The sequence below is a fragment of the Perca fluviatilis genome, chromosome 19, assembly GCF_010015445.1.
Source record: "Perca fluviatilis chromosome 19, GENO_Pfluv_1.0, whole genome shotgun sequence".
Lineage (NCBI taxonomy): Eukaryota > Metazoa > Chordata > Actinopteri > Perciformes > Percidae > Perca > Perca fluviatilis.
In genome coordinates, this window is record NC_053130.1 from 14,090,171 (window position 1) to 14,107,299 (window position 17,129).

A 17,129-nucleotide genomic window follows, 5' to 3' on the forward strand; every position below is an offset into this window, starting at 1 on the left:
CCTTAGCAAACTTGTCTCCGCTTTCATTTCCTTTGATACCGATCGCCTACAGTTCCCAGTAGACGTTGCGTTTGAGGAGCGTGCTTGCAACCGCAGGGGGCACCGAGCCTGATGATAGGGATGTTTCCATCATGGCGGCATCCATTTCAGGTTATACTTTTAGTTCTGTGTGTTATCACAGCGCCAACAGCAACTCAGATCATGTAAGTATTTAAAATTATGTTGACAAACTATAAGACAATTGTTGCTAAAGTGTGCGAAACTCGGCATTGTGTTTGATCTAAAATCAACGCCATAGTTTGTGTTGTTTTTCAGTGTCATCATCCTGTTGCTGGCTAGCTAGCTAGTATTGGTCCCGTCTATTTGCCGGGCAGGTATGCTTTAATGAGACTGTGTAGCTAGCTAGGTACAGGAACATGAATACATGATTAGTAATTTTAAGATGATCTCACGTATTACAGCTCCAAATGTGTTAAATATCTAATGTATAACATGACCTATAAAGAGTCATACGTACGAATACATACTATGTCAATATGGGAAAGTTTGACTTCCAGGAAATACTCAGTAGCTAGTTAGCTAACGTTACTTAACGTTAGCAAGCTAAGCTGCCAAGTCAAGTGACTTCCGTGTGCCGGGTGTTGCTACAGTCACCTCGACCTGTCATCTGATCAGTTTAGTGTGTCATCAAACATATGAAGTTAACGCAGTGAATCTCCTAACTAACGTTAAGGTTACATTAAACCTTTTTGTTTTTGTCGTTTCTGTGTTGCTAGATTAGCTTGTTAGCCACCTGACGTTAGCTGTCTTTTGCATTTAGCTAAGTCTAACAAAGTGACTGACATGCGTAACGTTAAACATGCTGTTATTTTATGTTTGGCCTTCTTTGGCCGTGCTCGTTTTAGAAACGCAATCGAGGAGAAATGCTTTGTAGTCAGCGTATGGGACAGACACTACTGAGACACCTTTCACACCAGCATTAGAACAAATTAAGCTGTTTACACGCCTTTTCCTCTTGTCAAGACTTTGACAGGTGGATAGTTGTTGCTTACAAGTTTTCCTGCATTCCTGACATAAGCATAACGAATGAGGCAGCGCTGTTGTTTACCAGCTGCTGTCTAAACGACTAATTTACTCCCAGCACAAAAAGTTGATTTGTTATTTTATGTTGCATGAATAGGTCTGGGTATCATACAGTGACTGTACGGTTCCTGAACGATCATTTTCTTTCTTTATATCAATTTTATAAAATCCATTTTAACAAAAATAAATTACATTACAGTACAAATCTGTAAAAATAAAACAATCAGCTCCTTTACACTACTAGGGCTGCACAATATGAGGAAAATATCTAATGCGATTATTTGGACTGATATTGCGATTGTGATATGATTCATGATATTGGAGGCAATGATAATTTTTCATCATTATTCTCATTTTCATTGAAAAATATATTAAAATGATCATGGTGGGATTTTTGCAAGGAAGCCTGTAGAATATGACTTTTAGGGAGGGAACATCTCTGCAACACCACAATACTTTATTCAGAATGATATTTTAACACACATACTTTGCCATAAACAAATTTTGCGCCCCCCTACAATCTGACATAGTGTTTTTCTTGGATGCCTCTACAAAGTGTAACGTTACACAGTCAATCACCAGTGTTAGATCTTGGTACAAGCATGCTCCATGCTTATTGGCTCACTGACGCTGATTAGATTTATTCCTTAGGTATTGAAATTTGGTATAGAATGACGAGGCATTTTTTGATACTAAAGGGGCAATCCGGTTGGTGCCTAAACGTATCGCCGTTTGGTACCCAGCCCTATACACGAGGGATTGTCTTGATTATAAGTGATTCTGACATGTATATTGTTTTTCTGTATGCACTCAACCATGTTAAAATCATTAACATGAAAGGATTATCCATCTGGCTAGTCTAATATAAAACAGTGAAAAGCAAATCCTTGCATTTGAGAAGTTGTAACCAAAATATGTTTTTGCTTTTTTTTTGCTTGATAAATAACTTCAACAATTAATTGATTAGAAAAAAATGATGTTGGTTATGTATCGGTTTCTTAACTAACTGATTAATGGACTAATTGTTTCTGGTCTACGCTAGTGCCCTAACAGTTTTGTAAAAATGTATTTGCACAGGAGGGCTTCCTCTTAGGAGATGTAAGGCAAGAAGAGACTGTCAGCATCAGTGACACACAGATCAGCAGTGCAGAATTGCTCCAGGTAGTAGGTAAGCCCTGAAACAGACAAAATGAAAAATGTTGTGACATCTTAAGTGACAACTGATCAATGCCATTCTGTGACAGAAGCCTGAAGGTAGGCCTGACGTAATTTTGACGTTGACGTCATATTTTTTGCATCGATGCTTCGCCTCAGCTCGCCACCATACAGTCTATGCTCGCCACACACACGTGGGAGACCAAAACATTGCAGAATGGAGGACGAAACGGCAACCTCCTCAAAGAATTCCCAACAAAGCCCTGCAAAAAGCCCCAAATAAAAGAAAAAGTCCTACAAAACAGCTCGCCCTAAATCATCGAAGGTATGGGAATACTTCAAATTTAGTCCCAAACGTAAAGGTGTCATTATTTGCGCTCTTCGCCAAATGGAGTTGGCATACCACACCAGCACAACAGCAATGTGGGAGCATCTGAAACTGAGGCATCCCATTGTCACGAGTAACCCTGACTTACGCAGATCGAGGAGTGGCTCAACGTGGGTGGAGCTAAACGTTTGACTCCGCCCACTTGCCCAATAGCAACCGAAGAGGAAGAATGTGTGTCTGAGGGAAAAACACAGGACTTTCACCTCTTAATACATTCATGCTTTCACCCCAGAGACCGGGGCTCGTTTCCCGCGATTCGCGTCCTCCAGAGACCGGGTCTTCCGCAAGTCACGTCCCCCAGAGACCGGGGCTCCCGCGAGTCGCGTCCCCCAGAGACCGGGGCTCGTTTCCCGCGAGTCGCGTCCCCTGGAGACCGGGGCTCCCGCCCACGAGTCGCATCCCCCAAAGACCGGGGCTCGTTTCCCGTGAGTCACGTTTGATTGAGATAGATAGATAGATAGATAGATATATAGATATATAGATATATAGATATATATATATATATATATAGATATATATATATATAAAATAATAATAATAATTGCTGTCTGTAGGTGCTGCATTGACATTTGATTTCCGCCACCAGATGGCGCCAGCGCGGAGTCAAACGTTGGGCGGAGTCAAACGTTAAGCTCCGCCCACATTTAGCCCAACACCATCTGCATACTGCAGTCAGGTGCAATTGATTGTCACTCATGAAGGAGACAATAACAAGTAGTACTAACGTTGGCTAAATTAATTTCATGTTTGCGTACTGTGTTATCTAGCAGCTGTGCACTTTGGGGGTGCTAGGCTAACCAACGCATCTTAGCTCTCCGTGCAGTTTGTTCGTGCTAGGTTAGTAGCTAACAGTGTTGTAATGTAACGGAGTACAAATACTTTGTTACTGTACTTAAGTAGAAATTTCACGTATCTGTACTTCGCTATTTAAATTTATGTCAACTTTCACTTTTACTCCACTACATTTCCTAGATAAAATGTATACTTTTACTCCGTTATATTTCCACTAAGCATCTTCGTTACTCGTTACTAAAAAATAAAATTAGAAGAAATGTGTGTTTGACTGCAATAAGGGACGTTTGGCGAATCACTGCTCCTAGATTGCATTACGCACGCTCCGCACACCGCGCGCTCTATTTCAGCGCTTGTTTGTTGCAAACCGCCATGGAAGCATGAGCACCTACTGGAGCACCTACTGGAGGACCTCCCGTTATCGTAGACCACCAGGCTCGACATAAGCAATGGCCGTCGGCGACCCGGGCCAGTTAAAACGTATGTCGGGCTGGTTGCAGCAACAGTCACTGGTGTGTGTGCGTTACTTCACGCAGGCACATGTAGCCTACTGACTGGAAACGTATCGAGGATTATTTACCGCCGATGGCGCAGATGAACTAACACTACACTCGTTACTGTAAGTAGGTAGCCTACAATAAAACCTCCATGATTAAAGAGTCAATAATTATCAATAACCCACGTACCTGTTCTACAGGCAGAAACACGTAGAAACCCATATCTCAGTCTGATCTGTCTGCGCTGTCCACTCTCGTCCACCGCGCTGTGCAAACACAGCTCTACTCTGCAAACAGCTACTTTACAAACGAGCTAAAATGAAAGATGTCAGTTTGTAGTCTAACTGTTTGTCTTAATTTGCAACCAATCTTGAACTTTGGACAAACTATTGTTAACGTAGCTGATTTCTAAACGAGCCATCCTCTCGCTGGAGCGGTAAACCTATGGATGTATTTTAAGACCAAAACAAATACACGTGGCTACTTAATATGCACGTGAATGACGCGTTCTTCATTGTTGACGATGTTGCCAGTTGTATTATTTAGCAACAGAATCGTCTTATTTCAAATTAGGCATACAGGACTAATCTGAGATCATTTTCTAGTTAAGTAGCCTATCTAGTTATCATTAGGCTATGGATTTTCCATGTTTTTAGGGGTTTGCTGCTAATGGCACAACATCCAGTGGCAGTGGCTAGCTTTTTTCCTGCTTTTTTGTCCTTTTCCAATCACACCTATGATATTTCTTTCAGGGCCAGTAAAAATGTAGAAGGGGCCAGCAAAACTCTGATCTACTGGCCCCTGGGGCCAGTGGGGATTTTTTTTTATGTTGAGCCCTGCGACCACCCCGACAATAGTGGTGAACTCGGTGAACAGGGTAGTGGTGAAGATAACGTCTTACACCCGTGTTGCAAGAAATGTTTCTGTACATTGATGTCAGCTCTAAACATATGCTGTTTGTTCTTTGAACTTAAGAGAATTGTGTCTGAAAAGTCCCTGAATATGCTTTATGCTTTACTATAAGAAAGCCACAATAAAAGTTCTAACCGCTTGCTTTTAAAAAAAAACAACTTTTACTTTTACTTTTGATACTTAAGTACATTAAATATCAGAAAATTACTTTTGATACTTAAGTACAGTATATATCAGATACTTTAAGACTTTTACTTAAGTAATATTCTATTCTATAAATTGTGTCAAATTTTAAGTATGCACTGCATGGCAATGCTGTTTTATCCCTGCATGGAAGAATCGTGTGTTGCACTGTGCTAAAAGGTAACTTTCACTTCTACCGAAGTCTTTTTCTAGTACGATACTTGCACTTTTACTCAAGTATTGCTTTCTAGTACTTTATACAACACTGGTAGCTAACGTTAACATTAGCTAGCTACTGGCGCCTAGACAGCTGTGTTTAGCCAACGTTGGTTATAATCTAATGTTTGCTTGAATGGTAGCCATCTTACGGCTGCAGAACACAGCTATCTATAGTAGCTAACGTTAGCTAACGTGAACGTTAGCTACTAACCTAGCACGAACAAACTGCACAGAGAGCTAAGATGCGTTGGTTAGCCTAGCACCCCCAAAGTGCACAGCTGCTAGATCTAGCTAACGTTAGCAAGCAGATTGCAGTAGCTTTGTACAGGAGGGATTTATGTTGGGACTGTAAAAATGAAAACAGGAATTTTATATTGTGTTAAACACTCTCAGGAATGTCTATACTATGCACTGCAGAGTGTTTTTTTTTTTGCACTACAACTTGTGAATTATTTGAATAAGAGTTATGTTGGTACTGTAAATGTACAGTACCAACATAACTCTCTTGTTAAGAGTAAACAGGCTGGCCTTTCATTTTGTATAACAGTAAAATAATTTTTTTTATTTTATTTTGTGTAAAGCTGAAGATTATTTGCTGTGCAAAACTGTTGTTTAATAAAGTGTATTATTAAGATTTTTTTGGTGTTTATTTGAGATACATTATGTTTTTTATTAATCGAGCAACAGAAAAATAATAGTTAAATTAATTGTTCAATTAGTCGTTAGATTAGTCGACTAATCGATAAAATAATCGCCTGATTAATTGTTTAATAAATAATCGTTTACCCCCAGCCCTACCTGAAGGGACTGCAAAGAAGTTCACAGGATTATAATTTCATAGGACTTTTTCATGTCACTGTTGGAAAAGCGCAGGTGTAAATAGTAATAATATTGATTGCTTACTAAATTACATTTAGCTGCTTCAGTGTCTGATATTTATTTAGGATAAATTAAAGCACCTGTGTAGGTGTGCGGGGGCCTTACTATTTGTTTTAGACTGTTGACTAACTATTTGTGTTGAATAGAATAATATTTCTTGTTGAAGATGCTTCTTCAAATAAACAGCAGACTAGATACTAAAACCCAACCATTACTCATGTCATTTACTCAGTTTGACATTTCAATTAAAAATGAAATGTCATCAGTCAGTATAACTACAGGAGAGCCATGGGAATCAGTAGTACTGCATTTTAATCTGCCAAAATATGGCTAACATATTAAAAGTATATTATAATTTCAAGAATGGATTTTTTTCAGTTGTGTAGATTGCTTGGTTTTAATGCTTCCTGGATTTCTCCTCTGCCCCTTCAGTGCTATTGGGAGAATTTTCTGAATGGAAAATGTAACTGGGAAGGAAATCATGCCAATAAGCAGCTTTTTGCTGAGCACTAATCCTTCTGCTTCAGTCACAGAATCGATAGATTCACGCTAATGTCCTTTTAAAAAAAAAAAAAAAAAAAAAAAAATGGTTTGAATATGAGTCTCCTTGGTACATGAGTTTGTATTGTAAACTAAAACAACCGAAACAAAAAACGCAATGTAACATAATCAGTAACAGAAGCTTTGCTAGTTTAGGTTTCCTGTTTCTGTGGCCTTAAGGGCATAAAACAGTCCTTTTGGCCATATAAATTACAGGTATCTTCATGAATATAATAAAGATGCATGCGAATGTAGCAGGTTGTAGTCCTCTGTTTTTTAATATCAGTTGTGGGGCTGCGCTTTGACTTTTTTTTAAAGATTTTGCATATATGATGCTATATAACTGAAACATCTGTCATAAATTTTTCCCCAACAGAAATCCATAACCATGATCCTTGTACACAGTTATTTAGGTAAGATATGATCTTTTTATTCTCAAACAGCTCCTTTTATCATCAAGTATCAATGCACATACTGTCTCCCTAAAACAGTGTCAATTGTAATACAGACACTGCTTTATGGAGACAAAAATGGTCAGCCAGCAGTTTTGGCCATAATCATTTCATTTAGGAAAACCTGACAACTGTTGTAGCACATACATAGAGCTGTAACAATTCCAAATTTTGCTGTTCAATTAATTGTCTCAGAAATAATTGCGATTAACAATATAATTGTCTCTTATAGGCTAATTTAAAAAATATTTATTTATTTAGCATGTATATTTTTTGAACTGCCTTTTGTGCTGAGTAGCTTGTGGTATCTTAGTTTTAGGTCATTGTAAATATGCTGACAATTAAAATGGATACATCACTTACAGTACCTTACATGCATTTTAGCACAGGCTAAATTAATTTAACATTGGACAGTAGATGGCCCCATCTGACAAGATTGGGTATAAGAAGTAGGAGGAGGAGGAGGAACATGATGAATCAGTTTGAACTTACTTGTCTTTGTTTTTTTCCTTTCATCAGCTTTTATGACTACGCAGGGAAACTCAATGAAGAAAATCTCAACAGCATTCTTAAAGATAGGCGGAAAGTGAGTGAATTTCTTTTATTGTCATTTCAACATACATTGTTGCTGATGTCCTGTAAAATGTCAGTGATACCTTTTTAAGCCAAGGCTTCACTAAAATGAGTCCTTAAAAATTAGACATACATTTTAGTTTTAATCTAAGTTTTATTGTAAACTAATTGGTGATTGCAAACTAAAAGTATGATTGACCGGTGTATCTCAAAATATAAATTAGATCACTTTAGCCGTGTAGAAATTGCCTTCAAAGTCCTGATTTCAACAGTTTGGGCTTTAAACATAATATTATACAACAACCTGTACCATTGTATTGAAATTGATTAGGTTACCTTTTCTCGTTGAAGTATTTCAATAAGTAGCTGGACTTCATAATTATTAGTCAGTTTTGTTCCACATACTGTATTTTGTGTTTTGGTCGCCCATATACTTGTTTTTTTACTCCATCCTTATATGGGGTTGGATTAGTGAGACTTTACTGACTCAAACACATTTTAAAAGAGGTTTGTTTCTTTGGCTGTGTAGAACGTCATTGGTTGGTATCGGTTCCGGAGAAACACGCAGCAGCAGATGTCGTTCAGGGAACAGATCATCCACAAACAGCTGACTCAGCTGCTTGGTGTTCCCGACCTTGTTTTCCTTCTTTTCAGCTTTATCTCCACCGCCAACAGCTCCACGCACGCACTGGAGTATGTGCTCTTCAGACCTAACCGCAGGTAATAACTGCATTTTGACCAACTTGTGCAAACAACACTCATGGTTTGATGTCAAAACTACTGTCTGATCAATAAATATTAACTCTTGTCCAGACTTTTGATTTTACATAAAGGTAGTTCCCACCCTGTCTATTTGTTATATATCTAAGTTCCTTTTGGGATGCTCTGTTCTGATTGTTACGTGGGTCGATAATTACCTTAAGTGGATTGGGTGAAAGTCATTATGTGGCAGATCCACAATTAAATATAGTTTCTTCATCCATGTCATAAAAAATGCAGTTTTTCTTCTATCAAAATGCATTAAGTACCTGGCCTCATGTTAGCGCACATAAAAATGAGTTCCATGCAATGAGGCATCCAGATTTAAATTTAAATTGCACATAAGGTGAGCACTGGTACGGGATTGGGAATTGGTATTGGAAGATAACTGATTGGAGGTATCATAACGGGAGAGAAAAAGTCAGATTGGTGCATCCCTAATTTTGCATATTGTTCCATTTTAAACATGTATGAAATTAAACATGACAAACTTTGTGCATATATGTGCTTTTGATTTTTTTTAAGTGTGTGTATATATATATATTCTCTTTTTTTTTTTTTTTTTTTTTATATATATATATATATATATAATATATATATGTGTGTATGTATGTATGTATATATATATATATATATGTATGTATATATATAGTACATGTATGTATATATATGTATGTATATATATATGTATGTATATATATATGTATGTATATATATGTATGTATATATATATATGTATGTATATAGTATGTATATGTATATACTCTTTACCTGCCTTCTCTATATGCTTATGTATCTTCTTCTTTCTCTCTCTTCCTCTCATACCACTCTCTTCCTTCATCTCACTTTATATATGTATGTATGTCTTTCTTATGTATGTATGTATATATACCACCTGCTCTGTGTGGCTCATATGTGTCATATATATATATGTCTTATATATCTCTCTCTCTCTCTCTCTCTCCATATATATATATATGCTTTCAATAATATTATCAATATATATGTGTGTGGTATTGTATGTATATATATATTGATTGGAGAACCCCAGTAATAATTCGGAAGGCACAAAATAACGTCATTTTTGAATGCTTAATTTCAGAACAAATACTTAAAAGTGTTCAGGGAATAAGAAAACTTGAGTATGAAAGAAGCTGCGTTTTTACTCATGAGAGATGACGTGCATGCCCGGATGAGTGAGAGTGACGTTCAGGAGTCAGGAGAAAAGGTAAAAAGAATTGTTTGAGCACAGGCTGTTTCCACACGCTTGTAGAGAGAGGCTCGGCTGAGCGAAAAACATAACTGCATCACTATTTGTTTGAATTAGATTTGTTGTGCATACTTTGGGACAGGAGGTGGGTTTATAACTTTTCAAAGTGGAGTTTATTCAAAGATTATTGGAGTGCGTTGACGTCTTGAACCGGGTACATGTTTCAGCTCTCATTGCATGGCTCTGTTAAAACCTAGGTCGACTGGGCAATAGTTCTTCGGCAAATGTGATGTTTAACGTTCGTTAAAGGTTCCATGGCGTTTGTCCTTCGGGTCCCAGCAGCCGCTTGCCGAGATGCGCAGTATTATTATTATTACGTGCGTATTATTGGCTATTACATGCGTGCATATTATTATTATACGTGCAGCATATTATTACATACGTGCATACATACATATTAGAGCATATTATTATACATATTGCAGTATTACATATTATTACATGTAAAATATTATTACATATTATTATTATTACATACATACATGCGTGCGTATTACATACATACATGCGTACGTGCGACATACATATTACGTGGTACGTGGCATTATTACACATACTAACGCATACAGCTTATTATACTACTGCGTGCACATTATTATTACATGTATATACGTGCTATACAATAATATCTATACATATACAGAACTTATACAGTATACGTTATTCATATACATTTTGCAATAACAATAGATAGTATATATAGTATCAACAACAGAAATGCATATATATATTATGCAATTATTATTATACCTATTATACATATATATTATTACATATTACGTGGCATACGCATACATACATACGGCATATACGCTACATATTACGCATATACGCTATACATACGTGCATACAATGTATATACATACTATACATGCACATTATACACAATTGGCACATACATGCATACACATATACGTACATATACAATACATACATACATAGTAGTGATACATACGTGCAACATATATACATAGTATATACGTACATACATATATACAGCATATTAATCAGCAATAGTATATATTATTATACGTGCATTACAGCATATTATTACTATACATATAATAATACGTGTGCATATACATGCATATTATTACGTATAATATACGTATAATATACAATTACATACGTATTACATACGTATATTATTATTACATGTATACATATTGCATACATTATATACGTACATATTAACCAGGATAATACTGCATATTATTACATATATATGCATATATACGTACATATATACGTATTACATAGTATTATTATTATTACGATACATACAAAATAATAAAAATAAAAACTATATAATACATACTAGAATTAAATAATATAATAAATCATTACCATATTACATATACATACGTATATATTATTATTACGTATAAAATAATATTAATGCATATTACATACGTATTATTATTACAGCATATGCTATTAATATTACGCATACTATTATTACGTATTATTATTACATGTACATACATACATATTATTATTATTACGTATTACGCATAATATAATATACGCATACGTATAACATATTACGTATTAATACATACGTATTATATTATTACGTATTATTATTATTATTATTATGCATACATATTATTACATCATTATTATTATACATATATAATATATCTATTACATATTATTATTATTATTAATATTATACAATAATAATACGTGCATATTATTATTACGTATACATACATACATGCATATACATATTATTAGTATATAATATTATATTAATACAGTCTTATTACATATATTATTATTATTATTAATAATATTACACATAGTATTACATACGTATATTACTATATATTATTATTATTATTACATATATTACATGATACATATGCATATAATATTATTAATAGTATATGCATATTACATATACATATTATATAGTATATATATGATATGCATATATATATATATATATATACATAGTGTATATATATATATATGTGTATATATATATTAATACATATGTGATATGTATATATACTATACATGTATATATATATATATGTATATTATATATGTGATGTGTGTATATATACGTATATATGTGTATATATATGTATATGTGTGTGTATATATGTATTATTATATGTGTATATGTATATTATATGTGTATATGTGTATTGTGTATATATATTATAATGTATATATGTATATATATATATATATATATTATATATTATTATATGTATATATATGTGTGTATGTATGCGAGTGATACATTATCAACACTTTACAAAGTCACAAAATGCTATAACAGCAACTTTGTGTAGATATTTATCTTTCTTGTCTTTTCAGCTTCATAAGTCACCAGGATCCATCTTTAAATAAAGAATTGCAAAAAAAAAGTTCAGATTTGTGTTGAAAATAATTGTATTTAGTATTACAGTATGTGTATAGTATTAATGTCCTGAAAAAGTATATTTCAACAGTGCTAACTGGTCATCTCTACTCAGTAGGTTCAACCAGAGGATCACTCTTACAATCCCAAACCTTGGCAACACAAGCCAGCAGGAATACAAAGTCTCCTCAGTGCCCAACACCTCACTCAGCTACACGCAGGTCATCAAAGAGCATGGGTAAGGTTTGGACTCTTACCTTTCTCTTTGCACTGCACCCATGTCACTGCTGACTTCCATTTCTGGGTCAGGGAGAGTTGAGACAGCCATATGTCTTTGCAGCAGGCACCTGTTTTTACCTGACAGCATACTACAGCTTCACCTTAAGGGCCTAACATGTGCAACTCCCTCCCACCCCCATGCTGGGGCCTCAACTAATCCGTGGGTTGCTTCCCTTCCACAAGCATTTTTCTATTTGACGGGGTGCACTGCTGGCAAGGACCCATGTCTCCTTAGTTGTGTGACCTCAGAACGTTAAACGTGTGTGTGTGAGTGAGTGAGTGAGTGTGAGTCCTAGTTATGTTTTTTTGTCACAGCAAGTGGAATAGGTTGGATTTATGATATAGAAGTTATCCACAATTTAACCACTACTCACGTTTACTGCTCTAATGCCTTTGAAATGTTTGGCCTCGACGAACACGCTGGGTGAGCTTGTACTGATGTTATTTATTATGTCTTGAATGATGCAATGGATATATCTTTTGGTAAATATTTTTTTCAGAGCTGAATTCTTTGACAAAGATGGTGTGATGAAGGATATCCGAACAATATTCCAAGTCTACAGTGCACTACAAGATAAAGTGCAGGTGAGCTTGATAACGGATAGCTGGCGTATTTTGTCCTAAGACATGTAGCGAAATTGTTTGTTCACTTGATTACTTTGTTTTTCCTTTTTGTGTTTGAGTGTTTCACCTGTTTGTCTTGTTTTCAGGCTGTGTGTGGGGAGGTAGAACAAAGTGAACGTGTGAGGGAGAAAATTCAAGAGGATGTGAACAAACTCAAACAACAAATTGCTCTCAGGAAACACAAGACGGCAGAAGAGGAGAGAAGTATGTGCCTGTTTTGGATTCTATAAACTGGAATAAAATTTCCAATGTGTGCTTGTTTGAAACATAAACTGGCTTTACATCAATATCAAACAGCAGTCAACCAAACTTGAGTTCCTCACATTTCGTGTGCTGATATTTTGCAAAAAATGTCCACATGCACTTTTTTTTTTAGCAGTTATATCTTTCTCTCTGTTCCACAGGGCTCTGTGCGGCCCAAAATGCAGACTCCCATCCCACTCCAGAGGAGAACACAGAACCTTCTGAGGCTTCCCCTCTTTCCAGGATAACCTTCCACACACCCTCTGCTCCGGAGCGGCCCAGTACCTCACCTAACCCGCCATCTTATTCTGACCTCTTGTCCCAGGATGACTCTCTGCTCTCCTCTTCTTCTCCACCTACCAGTGCTGCTCTACTGCCCCGGCCCCAAGCTGTGGGCTCTCCAGGACACCCTAACCCTGGCCCACTGGGGATGGGCCCCGGGTTAGGGCTGGGTCTGGGCCTTGGTGCCAGCTCTAATCCTGTTACCACTCCCAGCACCCCGTACCTTGGCAATGGTGACGGATCAAGCTCTGACTCGCTGGACAGACAAGCTGCAGGGCAAGAAGATGACGAAGATGATGAGGACGAAGATGAGGACAGTAGCGAATATGAGAACTTAGTGAGTGAAGCCGGTCATCCGCCAATGGTCTCTGCCAGCATTTTAGCACAAGGCCGACCAGCTGCCCTCAGTCCGGATGGGGATGCTCGTGGATCTCAGACCACATAGAAACATGCCACAGGGTGTGTATGGGACACAAATAAGTGACGCACCTTAAGAGGTGGGCATCTCAAGCAATCAAAGATAGACAAATATATACAAAAGAAGTGCCAGTCCTGAAAGTGAAAGGCATGCACATGTTTCTTGTCTTAGTCTGATCTCCATTTTAATGGGAAACTTTGTTTGGCTTTGCAGGCTTAACAGTTGTGTCTCACTGGGGGTAAAGAAAGGGTTTTCATTTTCCTTTCTGGAATGGGGTCCGTCTGGGTACTTCAGTGTGGATGTTTGGGCTCCCTAAAAGACAGGCCCTGCTTCACGCTTAATATATCTTTTTGTTTCATATTTGCACCACCAACTCTGAGCACCCACTCTTGCACTATTTTTTTTGCCTTCTTTTAAACAAACCATCTAAGAAAAGCAAAGGGAGAATAGTCTGCGGCCTTCGAACAATTTTTAAAATGGTTAAGTTTTTATTTTTTAATTTGAAAAATATATTTATGAAACTAGAATTTCTTTAACATGCACATTTCTCTGATTTGATTTTGGATTTCTTAGATATTATTTTCCATGTTCCACAGTCTTTAATTAATCATACGGTTGACTATTTAAATGAAGAATAGCTTTCAATCTAAATTTGCTCTGCCACTTCTATGGGTGCTTTACATATACTTATATATTTTGTCAGATTAATAGTTGATCTAATTTGATTGACAAGAATGTCAATGTCTTGTTCCACTTGGTTAACACTGAAATTGTATGCGCTTTACTGCACTAAAATTTTTTTAAGTTTTCTTTATTATTGTGCTATACCAATGCTGTCATGTTGCGCCACTCAAGTAGTCCTCTTCGACCACCCTGAGCCAAACTCGGCTCAGCTTTTGTTTGTTGTATGGGGCTCACAGGGCGAACAATATGTGCTGTAGCTTTACTAACCAGACGCTTAAGTTTCCTTCTGCTGCTGCAACACAGAGAGCTACCACTAAAATACTGCATCTGTCTGTTCTTCTTCATATAAAACCCTGGCTGCTATTTCCACTTCACAGTGCTGGTTGTCTCCAATACTACCGACCATGATCATATAACCACTCAAGCTCACTTCTCACTGACTTGTTCTCTATTAAAGTCAAAATGGAAGGCCGATACCCCCTGTAGTGTGTGTGTGAATTGTAACCTTGGGAACAGAAAGCGAGCAATCATCTGCCTATCTTGGCATAGTAGACAGCAGACCTCGTGTATTCTGACCTGGTTGGGTCGATGTTACTGTATATGTATGTGTATGGACCTGGATAATGTGATGAAAACCTCGTGACCTTGCTTCAGTATACAGTGCCTTCCACTCGGGGCAGTTTCTATCTGCACACAGAACACATTCACAGATCTCTCTTGCGGGGTATAACAAACTGTGTTGTGTTTGCAATAATCGGCTTCCAGCTTTCTTTTTAAAGTCCTGCAGGTAAATGACTCCCATTCCATGGTGTGGTGTTATGTCTACCTGAAACCGTCTTTACTGCTTCCTAAAGCTTTTTTTCTTTCACTGACAACTTCTGAGTGGATCTGCATCTCATGGTTGCAGCTGTGACGTCGCTTGCTTTATTATTCGAAACTGGAATTATAACTGTATACTTCCTGCAATGCAGAGGTGGTATGATGAGCATGACTGACATGCAGATTACTTTTTAAAAACATCTTGGCCTGTTTGAAGACAACTTAGTAACAAGGTGGGGATTAATTGGGCGCTGGATGTAGGACACCCTCCTTGCATGAACCGGTCGATTCTAGACACTTGTATTCAGCATGGGCAGACGTTTGTACTGCACATGAAGGACGTTGCACTCACAAATGAAGACATTTTGTGGTGGGAGAAGCTTTGCCTTGTGAACAAGGTTTTTTTTTTTTTTTTTTTTAAAACACAGACTGTTTTTATGTCATGGTTTTTGCCTCATTTTATTTGCCCTGATGTGTATTGCCAACGCATCACTTATCGGGGACTGGCACTCATAATGTTAAGTCATAATCACCCAGAGTAACACAATCACACAATGTTAAAATATATGACAAAATCAGTTTGGTTGGAATATTGTTTCCTTTTAAGTACTGGAATATAATAAGCAAATATATAATGAATGTATAGTAGACAAGGGGTGGGGGGGTGTTAACATTTAAACAACACTTACTGTATAAGCTTGTCTCAGTTGAGTGTTGTGGTGGTATAGAGCAGCAGTTCTCAATGTTGGTCCTCAATCTTAATCCTTGCCCTCAGTCCCTAGATGATTGCTTTTTAAGTCTTTCAAGCTGACATCCCCAGGTGTAATCCTGATTTGATTGCCAGAATGAAAACCAGCAGGGCTCTGATGCTGAGGGCCACTGTTCTAAAGCTTGAGAGGAGTAACATTGTTAGGATCCTATACCTTTCAAGTTCCATCTAAGTAGAAATGTACACTCATGTACTCTTATTGTAGGGGGTGACCCTTTCCTTCCTTCCCTGAGTATGCCATTGCAACATCAACACCTCCCTGACAGCACAAAGTCCAGTGCACAGCTTCAAACTTCTCAGCTTTTATCTGGACGATGTGTACTTGACGAAAGTAGACCAGAGCTTGCTTGGACGAGCACGGAGAATATTGTTCTTATAAGTGGGGGACAATAAATGAGATATGTGCTATGATGTGCCTTTGTTTTGTTATTGCAGTAAATAGAATATCACTTTAAATGTGCAAGAGATTTTAAAACTTTAAAAATGTATATTGTTACATTAATTCTCTTATTTTTGAACATGCAATTTGCAGGTTATAGCATAGAATGACTGGAAACCATTTTTTTGTTTAGCGTTCTCCAAAAAACATCTTATTCATTTATTTTGGATGTGTATTTCTATGCGCAAAACTTACTGGTGTTTGTTTCAATGACATCACATTCAAGTGTGACGGGCTTTCTTGTAAACAAGAGTTGCATCCATGCATCCCATTGCTTTGCAGGTGAACAAATTACAGGGTAAAGTATTAATTAAGGTGCAAATAAATTTTTAGCTTGGGAGTGTGTAGACGCCAGACGCCCCTCAGTAATAACAATTGAGCGCTGAGAACTTGCTCAAGCTGTCATGCATTACTGCAGACTGCTTGCTGCAGTATTTTTACGATGACATCATCCCCTTATCCCGTTTGAGGGGATACCACGTGGTTGCTTGCC

General features: G+C 37.0%; 1 protein-coding gene across 2 annotated transcripts; it reads left to right on the top strand.

Annotated features, from left to right (window-relative positions):
- Positions 1-56: 56 nt before the first annotated feature.
- Positions 57-16,608, top strand: abraxas2 (abraxas 2, BRISC complex subunit). Of its 2 annotated transcripts, none has more exons than XM_039784623.1 (9): positions 57-203; positions 2,161-2,251; positions 7,025-7,061; positions 7,620-7,686; positions 8,203-8,393; positions 12,195-12,317; positions 12,859-12,943; positions 13,069-13,186; positions 13,387-16,608. In XM_039784623.1, exons 1-9 carry the CDS (start codon positions 132-134, stop codon positions 13,950-13,952), a joined length of 1,350 nt encoding a protein of 449 aa, XP_039640557.1. In that variant the 5' UTR covers positions 57-131; the 3' UTR covers positions 13,953-16,608. The 2 variants fall into 2 exon arrangements, with proteins under 2 accessions (XP_039640557.1, XP_039640558.1); XM_039784624.1 differs by having other exon boundaries at positions 12,198-12,317.
- Positions 16,609-17,129: the final 521 nt, after the last annotated feature.